This window comes from Stigmatopora argus, chromosome 9 (assembly GCF_051989625.1).
Source record: "Stigmatopora argus isolate UIUO_Sarg chromosome 9, RoL_Sarg_1.0, whole genome shotgun sequence".
In the NCBI taxonomy this organism is placed as follows: domain Eukaryota; kingdom Metazoa; phylum Chordata; class Actinopteri; order Syngnathiformes; family Syngnathidae; genus Stigmatopora; species Stigmatopora argus.
The window spans coordinates 4,441,443-4,459,447 of NC_135395.1; the positions used below are offsets into that span (position 1 = coordinate 4,441,443).

Genomic DNA, 18,005 nt, shown 5'->3' on the forward strand with positions numbered 1-18,005 from the left:
TTTGGATGAAACTTCTAAGAAAACCCAAACACTCGCAGAAGTTTATTGGTTCGTATTCAACAAAATATCCCTTGTTGCACAACATGTATGTGCAGCTTCAGCGTGACACATAGTGGAATTACTTACTGTAAAACGCACGTAGAAGGACCCAAACAAAGATACTTATTTTCATTATGCTGTACTTTTTCCAAGTTTGCAAAAACACAATATTTCAATTATTTTGAAAACATGATAATAAGTTTTATTTAAATTGTACGGTTTTTTTTTACATTTTATATCAATTTTGCATGAATCGCATTCACCCCAGAAAACTTCAGAAATGGGACAAGCGTACTCCTAAAATGGGATCGACGGAAGTTGGCAGCTCCGCGGTAGCATGCTGTTGATGGCGAGACACCAAATTCATTTGAAAAGGGATAGTAGTAGCAAATGAATTTAATCTCTATTGACGTCAATGGCAACCATTGAGTTAAACATGCAATTACAATTTGTAGGGACAAAAGTATTAGGACAGCGACAGTTGAAAACCGATCACATTACAATGCTGTTGATGGCGAATGACGTCCAATCCTTTTGAGCCAGAAGGGTGGCAGTGAATAAACACATTCATGAATAGCCAAAATCCTGCATCAAATGGATTGGACATCATTTGCCGTCACAGCAACCAAAAGTGCAACACCAGTTTGTAGGGACTAAAATATTGAGAGAATCACAATTGAAAACACAAAGATGCACATATTTATTTTGCTTTCTACAAAAAATCCAAACGTTGTCATGCCTCATTATATTTCAGATAAATAAAAGCCTCCTTAACTCATTGGCAGCAAATGACGACGATAAACGTTCAATTATTTGAACATGTACAAATAAAGAAACTTAATCTGAAAAAAATGGCAGCCTTACATGTGAATTGCTGCAGACATTTTCAAATGTTTTATACAATTTGGTTTATCCGAGGACACAATTTCCACTTTCACGAGCGCTCGGACGAGCTCAAATGTCCCATGCGCGCCCATGCGCTCAAGGCCAGCCGGTTCCTGCAAACACCTGGCGGTCACCTGACCAGGTGTGAGGTGAGCCAGTAAATTATGAGCGGCTGAAAAATGGCGGTGGCCACAGTGATGTACATTCGCACTTGGGGTTTGGCGCCGGAGCCGGTGGACATCGAGTCGGACGCCAGGGACGTCAGGATCTTCATTTTCAGGGAGCGCACCTGTACGAGGTCAAAGGTCAAACACATACAAAAACCAGTCTGTCAACGTACCATAAAAGGCGTCGGGAACAAAGGAATAAAGTACATTTTATTGCATAAATTATGTCACATTCTTTGTGATCTGCTATATGTTTCTATAATTTAGGTCAACTGGATTTAGAATGGATTGTTCTTTTCTTAGATTACTGTGTAGTATGCTGTTTTAAAATGAAATTGACGTCATGAATAGTTGCGTAAAATAATACAATTAGGAAAGTACAGTGTGCTGCCAAAGTCTATTAAAAAAAGTCCACCACAAATACCGGGACAAGCTGCTAGTATAGTCGTACCTCCACTTACGAGATTAATTTGTTCCAAGCCTTTTTTCGTAACTTGAAAATTTCGTAAGTAGGTGTACTTAATATGTAAATTATCTAATTCGTTCCACGGTCCTCACACAACTACCAACTAAACCTTTTAAAATTGGTCAAAGTGTCCCAAGTTTGTATGAAAGATGTGAGGAAACACACCAAAATTAGAAAAAAGTATAAGGAAATGATTTATTAATGTCTTAAAATAAATGAAGCATATGAAAATATCTCCCTCTCCGGCAGTTTTAGATGTAATACCCGTGTTTGTCCCCCAGATAGCGGCAAGAGCCCGTTCTACCAGGGCTGAAAGCCATGCACGTTGTAGTACATTTTAGACTTTTACGTGTGTGCGTGTGTGAAAATATGTGCCACGTTGCATTTGTAGTTTTTAATCGCTTAATAAGGGAAATTCAAAAATAAAACAATGGATAAGGAAATGCATTTACTTTTTGGGATATTTCGTAACTTGGATCTATTTTGTAACTCGAGTCATCCATTTGCATATTAAAAATGTTGTAACCTGACTTTTGCACCTAGAGGCATTTGTAAGTAAAGGTATGACTGTAACGTTTTAGAATGAATAAAAGTAAAACGAAACAGCAAATTCATTGGTCATAGCATACATATCGTGGATGAATGAACTCAAATGATGGCTTCAATAAAGAGGCAGCCAAAGAAAGATTAGTTCAAATAGGGTGACTCGTCCCCAAATCAGCCAAAATGAGTGATGAGATGCAGGACCCTAACCCTAATCGACCTTCTAACAAGTTGCTCTAGTTTACCTGATAGCTATGTTACATCACTAGTTTCTGAAGTGAAATCTATTTGATCGGCTCCGATCACTAATAATCGCCAATAGTCTCGACTACCATTTTTCATTGTACAATTTCAATAGTTATGGATCTGTGAATATTGATCATTGATTTTGCAATAATCTTTGACAAAATTGATCGTTAAATTAATGGGTAAAAACTTTTGATAATGGGACTTTACTATACATAGAGCCATTAATTTTGAATGAAAATGTTATCTAATTGTGCAGACAATCAACAACAAAACAGGATATGTTTGTAACACGAAAACTAACCACACCAAATTAAAGTCGGAGTCGTTCGAAAGCCAGATGTGCTGATCAAAAAAGTCACATAGGGCCGCGTGTTCCTGTTATAAAGCATTTAACCATCTTTCGGCTTGAAGAGATCGTCAAAATGTCCCATCCAATCTAATATTGTATTATATAGCAACTACTTGAAAACCGTCAATATTGGACTCTTTCGGGGAATGATATTCGGTATCTGCCAAACTAGTGAGGCTGATTTTGATCTATAAACTTGATAATAAAACGGACCAGGCCTACTTAAAAATCAAGGTAGCGTTTGAGTGTGACATGTCAGCAGATTTAATACTCACAATGAAGAACATAAGGGCACAAGAAGACCAGGCTAGAGCCACAAAGTAGCCGTCGCTTCCAAACAGGAGTCCGCAAAGCACGCTGAAGATCATCCTGCGCCAAAAACAGCCACATTATACCATACATAGATGGTTTTCCTAATGCAATAATTCAAAAATTAATATTAATATTTTAAGCACACGGAAGCCAGAAGCGTCATTTATTTTTTGTTACATTTACAGACAACCTGATAGTATCACAGTACTGTGATCCTTTGCCACTTCGCGGCTTCAACATTTGCAACTTCAGTACATCGCGATTTTTTAAAATTAAGTATAAAAAACATCCCTAAAATCATATAAATAGCAAAATTCACACTGGAACTCGCAAGCGGAAGACAGGGTATAAAAATGGCTGAAGTCAGGCAACGCTTCTTCTTCGGCGCTGAATTGGGTGGCACTCACAACTGAAGAAGCCATATTTCACCATCAAAGAATGATATTAAAAAAAAGCCAATTAGGGGACATCTTGCCTTCTCCTGTTTTGTTGCGCACATCACCTGGGGAGAAAGACTACGCCGAGTCTATGCCATCTTTTTTGGATTTTGAGTCGGCGTTGAAAATTCCTCCTAAGCGTCCTGGCATCCAATGAGCCCAGGGGAAAATGAGACATGACAGTGACCTAGCAAAAGTGACATTGCTATGCTAAAATAGTAGCATGCCATGAATCTACCATACGTTTTACGGACACAATATCCTTTTTCAAAGACTGGATACGGCCGTGAAGGTGGCATGACAAGACATCTGCAGGAGATCTTCAATTTGGAACGCAGTTTGCAAGGTCTCCAGGAGATTAAGGACAACATGGTCGGAGCCATTGAATTTGGCAATCGTCTTGACATTGTCATGTCCTTATACAAAAGCATATTTGAACAAGAAAAGAAACAGAGGTCGCCATTACTGTCTTTCCATATGCCCCTATATTGTAATATTTAATGAAAAATAAGTCAAAATAAATTTATTAATTGACAAAACCTGGCTTCCCATTAATTGCTATAGACATGCTGTTAAAATAATTAAAGTCGTGTCATTTTATTTTTTAAATCTGAAAATCGAGAATATACAAAGTATGAGGAATAAGTGCACTAAAGAAAAAGAAAAAAGTGCCGAAGTCTTTATTCTCAGAATTCTATTTCAATTCTGAGAACAAGTCAGCCTTTTGGCTTTCAAAGTTTTGAGAAGTCATAATCTAAAAACTCAGAAAGTAAAAGTCACGCTTTAAATGAGGATAAGCTAAAAGGTCACTATGCATAAGCTGCAGTTGACACCGATAGAGGTCCATCCATTTGGCCTAGGAACTTGGGAGGGAATGCTCGGCCGCTGCTGACCCTTCCAAGGCAAATGCGTTGTCTAACGCCATCTATGACACTAAAACATTATCTGTTGTTGCCAGCCATCCATGTTAAAATTTGATTTTATGTCCATGTTAAAGGTCAAATTAAGTTATAAAAACGCTGTAAATTTCCAAACAAAATACAGTGAAAGCATAAATTCCAAGTCCTTTCAGGAGAATTCCTGAACAGAGTACTTACCCGACGTATTTGTATCCGCTGTAGGCTAGGAGGTCGAATGTGGACAGGTCGCTGTGCACGGTCAGCAAGTACAAGCCGAGCAGCATGACCAACACTTCGATGACCATCCACCCCAATGCCGTGCTGGCACAGAGTCCCAACACTTCCGGGCTAAACCTTGATGAGGGGGCCGGGGGTCAGTCCGCGAGTCAACTCGGCAAAAAATGCTGCTTACCTTTTTTGAATGCCCAGAGCCATTCCGGCTAGTAATATGTAGGTAATGAAAGCCATGGCTGGCGGGGGGAAAAAGGTGTTCATTATGAAAATGCTCAACAGCACACTTAATTGCAGCTGGCTTACCTGGGATGTAAAGATCAGGTGCATTCACGTCTTGTTTTGGAGTCAACGGAGTATCTCGGTGGTAACGAACCTCCCAATCCTAATAAAACAGGTTAAGATGGATCAGACATTTATTGCCGAGTTCACTAGGGCACTGATGTCCAAACTATGGGGTGCTACCCAGTTTCAATGGCCCGCAGTAAATGATGAATATATCATTGAATATGGCTGGCAAAACCAGCTTAATTTTAGCCAACATCCCATAGTCAGGTGAGCATCCCCACAACACTTGTGAGGATAAGTGGTTCGGAAAATGAAAGAAATCTGTTGCGCTTCTCAATTTTAACACTAGATGAAGCTAGTCGAAAAGTAAAAATCAATGAAGAAAGCTTGAATTTCAGTATTTTGTTTAAAATACTTTTATTAAAAAAATTGTTGAGGTTTTGCAGTTGTGAATCCCTTGACTAAGTGGTTATTGTGTCGGCCTCAGAGGTCTGGTATCGACGTTTCAATCCCAGGTTCGGACCTTCCTGTGTGGAGTTTGCATGTTCTCCCCAGGGTTGTGTGGGTTTTCCCCAGGTACTCTGGTTTCGTCCCACATCCAAAACATGGTAGGCTGGTTGAACACTCTAAATAGCCCCTAGGTATGAGTGTGAATGGTTGTGTGTCTCCTTGTGCCCCGTGATTGGCTGGCCACCAACTCAGAATAACCCCCACCTGTTACCCATGGTTGGGCGTCAATAGAAGAAAATAAGTAAAACAGCCATTTTGTGATCATTCAAGCATACTATTCTACAAGAATGTTGCTACTGAAGTTGCGTTGCTATCTTAAATCACAAGCTTGATAAGCGCGGGAAAATCTTGTCTGATTACCTGGTGCGTGTACGGGAACATGAGAATCATGAGTTTCTTCAGCACATATCTGGTGTCCACAGCAAAGAAATATTTCAGCTTGTTCACGGACATATATCTGCTGATCTGAAATGGAGTGTATGGAGGTAGAACAAGCTCATAATAAACACACGCATTTTCAATGAACATGCATGCTTTTTCGATGCACACAGAAGTTTTGGGATTTATAAACATGCCTGACACAAAACACATTACAGTCATTCCTCTACTTACGAATACCTCTCGGTACAAAATTTTCAGGTTACGGAAGCTTTTGAGATGCACATGAGTTTCACAGGATACGAAAACGACAATACATATCCTGTATCTGTTATTTTATTTTGAAATTGTTGCGGATGCACTGCTTCTTGCTGGACAATTTCACTACACTACTGGGCCATTGGCTGTCTCACAACAATCCTCCATGTTTCTTTGACTGCCGTTCGTCATTGTGTGCTTGGATTTATGCTTGGAAGAAGCTGTGGCCGAGTGCCTTCAACGGCATCGCAGTCGCCAACAACTCTTCATGTTTCAAGATTTGTGCGTTTTTTGGACCGCCGTTCGTCGATGTGCGCTTGAACTTTTGCTTGGAGCAAGCTGTGGGCGAGTGCCTTCGACGGACTCGCAGTTGAGCCTGAACCGCACCCTGCGGTGTGAAAAATTGGGTCGCTGGGGCAGGCGATGGGGTTAGTAGTCAGTAAGGAGGATATTGACGAGTTGGTCGAGGGGCACCAAAAGGAACTCAACGGAGCAGCAGTCAATGCAACGCTCAGCAATAAATCAGGAATTCAACGAGAAGGCGGCTGAGGAGGAAGCAGCCACCATTCCAACAGCACAAATCAGAAAAAAAATAGGGGAGAAATTTTATGACCTTTCCGACTTCGTGGAAAAAATCCTGATAAAGCATTCACGAGCCGTGCTAACGTTCAGTTTGATGACATTTGACTTATGCATTATAGAAACATTATTAAAAGTCGTCAAAGGCAATTGTCTTTAGAATGATTTTTCTCAAAATGTCCCTCAACAAGCACCACCGAAGTATAACTTAAATCCAAACAGGTAATTAGCAGTGGCGATAAGTAAAATGGGTGAAATATTAAATGCCAAAGACATCATTGATGGACGAATGATGGACAAATGATGGACATGCCCAGAGGTTGGTGTAAATACCCACTTTAAAATTTTTGTTTACAGACATAACCTCAGGCCCAAACGAGGGCATCCCGATTCGAGTCATAAAAAGGAAGTCCTGGTCCTCGCCACGCTGGAAAGGCCCATTCGTGGTTCAATCACCACCCCCAAAGCAGTAAAGATCGCTGAAAGGTCGACGTGGATTCCCAAATCCCAGGTCAAGGTATTTCGAGACATAGGTGACTGAGTAGACTGGAAGTCGGACGGTTCCCAAACCTTTGTCCGTGAAACACTCATCTGACGTCTACTCACCTGCACAACCACCTAACCTTGACCTCCCATAGACATGTGGCGCCCCACACCAAGCTATGGCAAGATCAGGGCCACAAAACAGAAACCAGGTGAAGGAGTTCATAAATTCAGAGCAAGATTTGAAGAAGTGTTCAAAACTCACAGTGGGATCATGGAAGGCCAAAGTGACCAAGGGGTGTACCAAGCCCAACTGAGACAAGGGTTCCTGGAAGGGCTCCAGGCCCCAATCAAAAGGTTCGTAAAGAAGTACTGTGCCACATACCGAACCATGCCAATGAATCAACTAATGGAGTGGGTGATTCATGCTGAGGAGAGACACCGCCAAAAGCAGAGAAGCGCAGGAGTCAATACTCTGACCCAAGCCATGGCCTCATTGATGAACCAAGGGTCACCAGAAGTATTCTACCAACAAGGACGTGGAAGAGGAAGAGGCCGAGTAAGACCCGGCCCACCAAGAAGAGCAAACTCAGAAGGCAAGTGTTACAATTGTGGACAGAGAGGACACTTTGCTCGAGACTGCAAAAATCCAGACAGGAGGAACCAGAGACCCCCACCGTTCAACCTTGAACATCAACATCAAGAATGATGCCAGAGGGAAGAGAAACAGAAGCCTAACACAGAGGAGGAAACTGAAGAAAGTGATGAGGACAAAGAAACCCCTTGCTCGCCAGCAGAAGTGTTAGACTTAACCAAAATCATGTCCACCCTCCGGGACAAAGACAGCCGAAGCCAGAAACAGAATTTGTTACACAGTTCGAGCGACTGGGACCCCAACTAGTTCGATTGGAGTACCTGTACACCATGACAGAGGGAGATGCAGCCACCTCAGTGGACTTGCCACCTCAAGCGGAAAAACTCCTACAGTTTGGGATAACACCCCACGTGTCCATAAAGAGAAAACCCCACAGGCCCTGGAAGGACCTAGGACACATGGAGTGATTCCTGGAGACCAGAAGCGAGGAGTCGTGGTCACATCAGACTCCTACAGCCAGCGGACTGCTGATCTACTGATAACACAAACAAAAATGTCGTTCCATAACAGCTACATTGTTATCACAACCCCATCTCACCGTAAAGCGATGCAATACCTTGAATCCAGCACATGCTAGTAGCTTGCAGCAACATACAGTATACCGTCTCCTCTGTGTAAATGTGTTTGTTTTGACTGTTAAGATGGTGCCCTGACAAGTGATTTTGTTCTTTTCCATACCCTGCGAAGAGTAACTGATGATGATGTTTGTATTTTAAAACCCGTAGAGGAGGGATACAAATTGATGTGATTAATAAAAAATATTTTAGTTACTTAAGGGGGGAAATGTGAAATAATCTTGAAAAGTAATCAAATAATGTTTCACATCTATGACATCACCTTCAATCCGTGTCATGCCCATGTCATAGAGACCATCCACATCACAGCCATCGGTTTCAAACCATGCATCTTTGTAATAGGGTATGTCCTTTGTTTATATGTAGCCTTTAACATCATCAGTATCACCACCATCATCGGTGTCACTGTCGCGATGCATCTTTGTAACAGAGAATTTGTATGTCATGAAATCTTGCCCTAAGTAAAATATTTTCTATAGAAGTAGAGTAGTCGGACCCACCACCTCCGTACTCTCCTTCTGCAGAAGCTTCAAAATCTCACTCATCTGTCTCGGTGTGCTTTATTTGTGTTCGACCTTGTGAATGTTCATAGTGGACCGGACAATCATAAAAGGTTATTTAAAAAGATTAAAAGTTCAATGTAATGTTGTTTTGAATTATTAATTTTATGTTTATTAGATGTGTGTTGGCGGCCCAGCGACTTGAGTGGTTAGCGCGTCGGCCTAACAGCTCTGGGCTAATATGCGAGAAAATACGGTAGTTGGTAGTTTTGTGAGGACTGTGGAAAGAATTAGAGAATTTACATATTAAGTACTGCTCTACTTAGGAAATTTTCAAATTACGAAAAAAGTTCTAGAACCAATTAATTTCGTAAGTAGAGGTACGACTCTATGTGAATCGTCTTACGCACATTATTAATGTGGATTTACTTTGAAATCCACGCTTACGAGTGTCTAGCTCAGGGTTGGGCAAACTTTTCGGCCCGGGGGCCACATTGACTTTAAAAATTTGACAGGCGGGCCGGGTCAGCACAAGATACAATACAGACGCTCCCCTACTTACGAACGAGTTAGGTTCCGAGCGATTGTTAATAAGTTGAATTTGTTCGTAAGTTGATTCAGTGCTATATTTTGTATTATAATATATGTTTAAGGCATATATAAGTATATTGAAGGTTTATATAAGTGCATTTGTATGTTTAAGGCTTGTATAAGTAACCTGCATTGGTTTGTACTGAAAAAAACATTTAACGAATGATCGTCGAACGATTCAAGTTGTATGCCCGTGCAACGCTCACCATTTTCTCACCCGCATCAAGCTTCTTTATTATTGCCACTTCCGTTTCAAATGAAATGGCTTGCCTCTTCCTTGCACTACCACCCTCACTAGAAGCCTTTCGCTTTTCACCAACCATATTGAATAATGGATGCACGAGATATTTAATGAGAAAAATGTTCTTTGCGCACTGGAAATACGTTCACGCACTTCCGCACTGCAATGAACTGGGCAGAGGAAGGTGGATGCTGGGTGAGCTGAGCTCTCACAGCGCCAGGCGTCGGTATTAGCGGCGGAAAGAAGCACTACAAGAAGTAGCCGAAAGAAGCCAGGCTCACAGAACAAAGAAAGTTGTAAAAACATTAAAGTAAAATGTATAAAGTACAAAGTAAAGTAAAGAGGAATGTATTAAGAAATATTAAAATGTAATTTAAAAAAAGATAGAAGGGCTGTAAAACACGAAAAACAAGCATATACAGAGCTACTGTCACTGGCTTCCGCGTGACGGCACCATCTTGGAAAAAAAGGGAAAAAAACAAAAAAAAACCTATGCGCAGACATGTTCGTATGTACCGTTGTTCGTAACTCGAATGTTCGTAAGTAGGGGAGCGTCTGTACATATAAAAACTGCATCCGTTAACAGTACATATGAAACCTAAACAGAAAAAAAGGACTAAAGTATGAAAAACTCCGAGACTTTCAGGGAGTTGAACTTGTCACATTGGAGATCAATCAGTTCCAACTGCAACTCCTGTGGAACCGTTTTCGGGTCTTGTGAGAAAGGAAATGACACCAGCTGTCAATTTTTCCAAAATCACAAAACCGACGGCAGAATTGCTCATGCAGGTCATCCAATGATTTCCTGTATTTTGACCGCAAAAATAAAAAATACAAATAAAAAATTATAATAATTTGGACGTCGGCGGGCCGGATTAAAAGACCTAACGGGCCGTATATGGCCCGCGGGCCATAGTTTGCCCATCACTGGTCTAGCTCTTTTAAGACTCATCTCACACAACTGAGAAACAAATTTTTTTTCTGATGAAGCCACGAGCAACGAGCCAGATGTCTCTTTCCTTTAGAATAGGCGTCTCAAACCGATTCCGCCGAGGGCCGCAGTGGGTCCTGGTTTTTGTTCCAACAGATCCAGTGCCGACATTTTAACCAATCAGGTGTCTTCTAAAATAAGTAGCACCTGGCTGCAATCAACTGATTAACTGATTACACTTGCAAAAGGTATCCTCTTGTTGAGTTGGAATGAAAACCTGCACCCACTCCGGCCCTTTGAGGACCGGTTTGAGACCACTGCTTTAGAAACAATCACACGGGCTGGCTGTTGTGTAACGACACTGCTGTGCGCTCTCAAAAGGCAGCGGGGCAAGGGCTTGAATATACTGTATTTTCACACCTAAAGGGCGCACTTAAGTCTAAAAATTTCTCTGAAATGATCGATGGGCCCAATCGGTCGGTGTTCCTTGATTGTTCACTAAATTCAATTTTGGTGTGGCCCTGACCGATTGAGTGACTGGCTTTATTTCTTGCAACCACGCTACTTATTGTGATCAACCCAGCGGACGTTCACCCTAAAAATAGCCTCCCCGCGCATTCCAAGCATTACGGTAAATCCATTCAAAACATCCCAGGGGAGTGGCAAGGCATTTGACTTCCGTGTGCTCGCGGCGCTTTTAACCCTCAAAAACACTCCCAATACTCAAAGAAACTGCATATTAGAGCTATACAGAGGAAATGCCTGACGTGAATGACAACACAATGCGGGTGTAAACGCTTGGAAAATGGACTGAAGCCATGGATTGAATACAATTTAATAGCTTTGCTAACGGATTGCTAACGGATGGCCAACATAGTAGGTCGGGCAGGCAGCGTCGCACGAATTACGTGACGATTTGGAATGAATTTTCGATGCCGATATAACAGCGAGGAGCATCAAAGGCTTGGGAGTGATGCATGTTGCGAGTTACAATGGATTGTGGATGACTGGGCTCAAGTGTCGGACAGCACTGTTGTTCGAGCTTTCGCCAAAACTGGAATCAAGTTCCCGGACTACACAACTTGACTGACAGGAGCATAGCATGTTGAACACCGAACTCTTTATATCAGATAGAGACACAACTTGTGTAGCTTTTACCTAAATAAAGCACTGTCAAACTTAGTTTTGCTCGCGCTGTCTTTAAAAAAAACATGCTAGCGGCTAGCCTAACATATGCTAGCAGCTAGCATAACATACACTAGCAGATAGCATAACATACGCCAGCAGATAGCAAAACATAGGTACGTTAGCAGATAGCTTAACATACGCTAGCCTAGTGTCATGCTAGTGCCTTTTGCAAGGAAGCGCCCTATGTATTGACAAAAAACAGAACATATATTTGCAAATGAGACTCCGCCCTATCAGACGGTGTTTTTTAAGTGTGAAAATACGGTAGTGATTTTTGTATTTGTATTCTATCATGCAACTTGACTAAAAGATTTAGAAAACAAAATGGTCTAACTTCACTTACACTTCTTTTCAGGTCTGTTAGCTTGTGTGTGAAATTACACACTTGCTCGCTTGGCGGTCAGTAAATATTGATTGCTAAAAAATTGGGATCTCACCTCTTTGTTTACCATATCCTTGCCTTGGTTGGCCAGCGACGAGCCGTACATAACGGCAGCGTTGGCCATAGGATCGGCGAACAAGTTGTTGACGCCGCCTTGCATGCCTGTTGAGGTTCCCGCCATGTTGTAGCCTGGAGTGTAGTAACTACCCTGAGTGCTCATCCCTGAGGTGCTGGTGTCGTCAAAAAGCATCGATTCGCCGCCCGTAGGGGGTCCGCGTCCCCTCTGTTTACCTGGGGAAACAAACACATACCTTGTCGAGCTATATATATCATATTGAAAAGTAATTTTGTCCATATCGTTCCCATTATCAGCCCTGGTCTTGGTCTGGAGACCACATTTTGAGGGTCTTTGTCTTGTCTCAGCTTGGCCAGTTATTTTTTATCAAGACCAGGTTTTCGTCATTTAAGGCTGAACAATACTGACATCCTTTACCACTTCACGCCTTCAACATTCGCGGCTTCAGCTGACTTTCACTCAACTCAGCTCCGAAGAAAAATGGCAGGCAGCGGGCGGTGGCACTCCCTTTTATCTGGAAATAGAGCTTTCTGAGCGGACTGGACGACCAGGAGCCTCGGTGAGGGTGGATTTTTTCCAGAAATGCGAGCCCCAGGTGACCTTATGGCGGGCACGTCATCTTTATCCGAAAAGTGGAAACTTAATTTAACCAAAACAAGGGCGGCAATGAAGATGAAGAACATGGTCTTAGTACTTTGAGAAATCGGAAAGAGACATTTTGTTTCAAACAGTGACCTATATTGTACGGGCACAGTTTGAAACAATGTGTCCCAGGGATTGATAACAGAATGGTCATAGCCATGGAAGATGGTAATCGCTTTGACAGTGTCATGTCCTTGTACAAAAGCATATTTGTACCAAAAAAGAAAGAGCAGTCACAACCTTCCATCAACATCTTCCTTGTGCGCTGAAAACCTCTGGCAAAAGCTCCCTATGTCTATGTCTGGGACTGGTTGACAGGGCAGGTCAGGATTGCCATGCAACTTAATTCTTGTGATTTTAAGGAAAACCAACAACCCTCGAATATTTACATTTTTGTGTTTAAAAACATTTGCAACCTTTATAAATGACTGCAAATTTAACCTTTGAAAAATTCATCTATGATTTTAGTGGGTTCAGTTCTCGGGCAAGTCTTGGTCTTGAGAACTCTCAAATGCACAGATTAGTGAATAGTGTCTGTTTTGGCTGAATATAGTTAGCAAGTAGTATATAATAATACCTTGAGATACGAGTTTAATGCGTTCCGGGACCGAGCTCTTGAGTCATTTTACCTGTATTTTTCCCATAGAAATGAACTAAATACAAATTAATCCATTCCCAGCCCCTGAAAAAAACACAAAAAAATGGATATTACATGGAAAAACATATTTTTATTTGTTCTAATTCACCAGCTACTCACAAAGTAACAAATACTTATCGAGTGGTTATGATGTTCAATACTAAAATGTGATAATATTCAGTCCAGACAGACGGTAGCGTTTACAGCGAAGTGCGCGGACGAGAGAGAGAGAGAGAGACAGAGAGAGCGAGAAAGGACATGCCACTTGACGAACGGAAACGTGCTCATAACATAACAAATTTTAAATTTAACTTAAATGAACTTAGATGACGATACAAACACACTTAAATGGCTGTAACTTTGTTGTGCTATAACCAAGACAAAGGTGTTAATGTATTCCGCCGCGGCTTTTGATTCGGAACTGGCTGCTCCCCCGTGCCTCACAACTGGGTATACTATTTCAGTTTCTTTTTTAAAATTATTGAACCAGCCACTACTCGCTTTAAATGGTTCAGCTGGTGTCTTTTTCAGATGCTTTGCTTTCAAATCCATGTAGATTCCGCTGGCTTTTTCGCAGATTATCGACTCGGTCACGCTTTCTACCGCTAACTGTTTATCTTTTAACCATATGAAACGAAGGCTCTCGATCTCGTTATGAATGTCACTGCAGAGCTAGGAAATGATGGTTAACCCTTCATTGCACTGGCTTGCTTTGGACCCATTGTTTCCCACTTAATTTTGCACTGATTGATGCAAAAACTGCAACCTGCACGGCCGGTGCTCGTAGATATCTTTACACAAGGGATTTCGGTGAGAAAGACAGGGCGATGCTGTTCTCATAAGCATACTCGGCCACCCGGAGGGCGTATCAGGAGCCATCTCGTATGCTCGGAACTCAAATTTGTCTCGTATCTCAAGGCAAAAATTTGCCCGGAATTTTCCTCGTATGTTCTTATGTTGGGACACTTGTATGTCAAGGTATTACTGTACTGGCTCTCATTTGTCTGCCAGTGTACTCAAATTTCGTTTTTTTCCTTATTGTGTTTGACCTGCTTTTGTCATCAGTTTCGTGTTTGACGACCGCTGTAGAGGTAACATTTGAGAAGAAATTCTTTATTGAAAAGGAAATGCAGTGGCTCCTTAGCCGGTAACCGGTCAAATAATCCCAGGGGCTATTTAGCCGGTAACCTATTATTTAACATTGAGTGAATAGGGGATTTTCTAAACCATTCAAGCAATCATATTGAAATTTGATGTGTTATTGCCAATTGATAGATTTTAACATTAGGTGAATAGGGATGTAATGGCTATAATTTAGGCAGTGGCTCCGTAGCCGTAGTTTCTTACTATTTACCCCACACAGAATTCTTACCGGCTAAATAGCCATATGGGGCCATATAGGCTATTTGACCGGTTACCGGCTAAGGAGCCACTGCCAAAAGGAAAATGACTGTGTTGGGCGGTAATAATGGTCCACTTACTTGCTCGATATCCTTGATGTGGCAAATCCATTTCAAATTGTTGTTGACGTGAGCTTCCAAAATAAAACAATGACATGTTAGCCTATACACACACACACAAAAAGACAAATACACGTACACAGCTAGCGTTGTTTATCATCAAATATTATTGATGTACAATGCTAATATTTAGCTTAAAAGTTTAACGCCTATACCCCTTTCGCTGCTTTCGACCAAAATAATAGCTTTTTTGATGGTGTCAGTGACGTAAGGCATTTTAGAAGTGAAATCAACACGAATGCACAATAATAGAATTAATGCACTGAACATAAATATATAATTACCTAAATAAAACACAGGAAAACAACTTACCTAGCCTGCTAACATTTGGTAGGTAGCTACGTGGCCAATGGGGCTTGAGCTAGAAACCCGCCTCCTCATGCTACCATTGGTTGACGTCCCAATGCCTGCGTGGCAGTGTACGCCTAGATTCGTCATTACGTACGTACGTGTTACACCAGGGGTAGGGAACCTATGGCTCGGGAGCCACATGTGGCTCTTTTCATGGGTGTGTATGGCTCTCCGTTAACGTGAGCAGAAATATGGAAACCGCTGAGTCCCAAACGCACCAATAGGAGCGTCACGTTAGCCCTGTGGTGTTGACGGAACCTTTAGCGCCACATTAACTATCATATTTTTATTGTGTGGGTATTTTGGGGTCCCTTCAACACTTAAAGTACAAAAAGTCTCAGAAATATATTAACTACATCATTACACTGTTGCTAGGGGGGAGGATCAACGAGAGCGTGCGTTCACAAGGGAGTCTAAAAGAAGAAAAAGAAAAGATTATAGCGGTGGTAGAGGTACATTTTAGCTTGCATGTTAACGGTGAGCCATATGCACCCAACAAATGAGCCACATATGGCTTGCGAGCCTGCATTAGAATCTTCTGCATGCATACTCTTATTGATCGTGATTGATAAGCAACAGCGTAACAATTCAAAAGAATTCAGATACTTTTTGTACTTTAAAATTTCACATGTTTTGACTTTTAAATTCCCAATATGGCTCTCAAGGAATAACATTCCAAAATATGAATTCTTTACGGCTCTCTCTCTCAAAAAGGTTCCCGGCCCCTGTGTTACACGGTCAACCAAAATGCTCTGGTGGGTCTGCAAATCTACAATAAAAGCATAGAGTGATTCAAGAACCATTAAAATGTTTTAAAACAACTGAAATAACGAACCTTTATTTTTTCTGGAACTACCTCTTGACGTCTTTTATTGGACAATTGTTTCACAGGGTGACATTCCTTTTCCTTTTTTTCATTCGGTTTCATTTCCGTTTATTGAATTGAATGCTTTCAGGTATAACGACATTTTTATGAATATTATATATATATATATATATATATATATATATATATATATATATATATATATATATATATATATATATCAGTGGTGTGCCGTCAGGGCCTTCAAGGCCTTCTCTGCTGGCCTAAGAAATATCTGAATCACAGACTGATGTTAATTATCTTTTGTCCACTTTTTAAATAATTCCAAATTGTCTGTTAGCTTCCTTTCATTGCTTTTCCCCCTGGTTGCACTGCTTCCAGATGTGTGTTTTCATATGGAAGCCTTTAACCAGTCACATTTCAGCCATTATTTGTTGCCAGGGTCAGAAATCTGCCTCAAGGTCTTCACAATCAGTTCTGCAGGCTCTGCTGCATTAAACAAGCATCAATAAGACTGTTGCTTTAACCAATCAGAATTCGATTTGCTGACACCAAGGCCTTCTCGCAGGCGTAGGGATACGTCATCGCTTTCACCAACTATGATTGGCTAGTGATAGAGTGGACTAGCCAGAGCTACCAAAGTGTATCTGGAGCAAGCTGCACAAGCAAATATATTGTTGTGTTGATTTAATAGCGGTTTTGTCAACCCGCACTGGCTGAAGGAGGAGAAGAAATTGATTTGTTTGCAGATTTACTGTCAAAGCCATTTTCAAGACGGAATTTTTAAGAAAATAAAAAGCTGGACATCATTAAGAAAGGTCGGACAACTGAAGGTGTCACTAGGAAATTCACGAACCGCCACTGATATATATATATATATATATATATATATATATATATATATATATATATATATATAAATATATAAATATATATCTAAATATATATATATATATATATATATATATATATATATATAAAATGGAATGTTTTTATCAATGTTACTATTGTTCGTTATGAAACTGTCTAGGATGTCTAAAAAGTAATTTACTAAGAGACCTTAAGTGCCTTTGAGAACGATACATGTCAAATAGTGTGGCTCTTTTTATCCTTCCGTAAATTTAATTGAGTTTGTCACTATTGGAAGTCCAACATTCATGAGCTGAACGTCTTCTGCCGTCAATGGCAACCACTGAAATTAAAAATAGAAAAATTCGCCAGAGAATTAAACTGTAATAAATCCTCGGCTGGATTTAGTTTAGTTAGGTTAGTTTATCACTAGGAAATGCCTACTTCAAATGGATTGCAAGTCTTGCGCTGTCAATGGCATCCAATGAGTAAAAAGCATAATTCTCCATGTATACAGTTATTCCCCAAAAAATCTCACAAGCGAGGTCAAACATTTGTTTTCTTTTCGAGGCCACAATGTTATCAGCTAAAATGCAATCTCAAGACTGTTAATGAATACTTGGGATATCCAGTGTTGTCCCAGACAAGGCTTATTCTCCAGACTTACTATAAAAGATTTTGTTTCACTAATTATCCAAACGTTTCATGGCAAAGTTACTCCACGTTATTTGTGTGTGTGTGTAGGATGTGTGTGGGTGGATGCTCCTGTATGAGTAAGGGGATAAACATGGTGATTTCAGTGTGAGTATATTGCAAAGGAATCTCCAACTTCCTCTATTTTGGCGGGAGAGTGAGGAAAGTAATGCCTGGCTTCCAAAGCATTCATTCACAATCTGAATCTAGTAGTGTTGCCATGAATCACAGGTATCAAAGAGGCGGTACATGGCGGTACAACCCAGATCCAGCAC

At 40.9% G+C, this 18,005-nt stretch overlaps 1 protein-coding gene across 2 annotated transcripts; it reads right to left on the minus strand.

Annotated features, from left to right (window-relative positions):
* Positions 1-417: 417 nt before the first annotated feature.
* On the minus strand, positions 418-15,460 carry yif1a (Yip1 interacting factor homolog A (S. cerevisiae)). 2 transcript variants are annotated; one of them, XM_077609123.1, is made up of 9 exons: positions 15,324-15,460; positions 14,973-15,025; positions 12,192-12,427; positions 5,736-5,840; positions 4,884-4,962; positions 4,759-4,816; positions 4,545-4,700; positions 2,974-3,067; positions 418-1,213 (listed from the first exon to the last, which is right to left on the minus strand). In XM_077609123.1, the coding sequence occupies exons 2-9, from the start codon at positions 15,001-15,003 to the stop codon at positions 1,055-1,057; spliced, it is 918 nt and encodes a 305-aa protein (XP_077465249.1). In that variant the 5' UTR covers positions 15,004-15,025; positions 15,324-15,460; the 3' UTR covers positions 418-1,054. The 2 variants fall into 2 exon arrangements, with proteins under 2 accessions (XP_077465249.1, XP_077465248.1); XM_077609122.1 differs by lacking the exon at positions 15,324-15,460 and having other exon boundaries at positions 14,973-15,049.
* Positions 15,461-18,005: the final 2,545 nt, after the last annotated feature.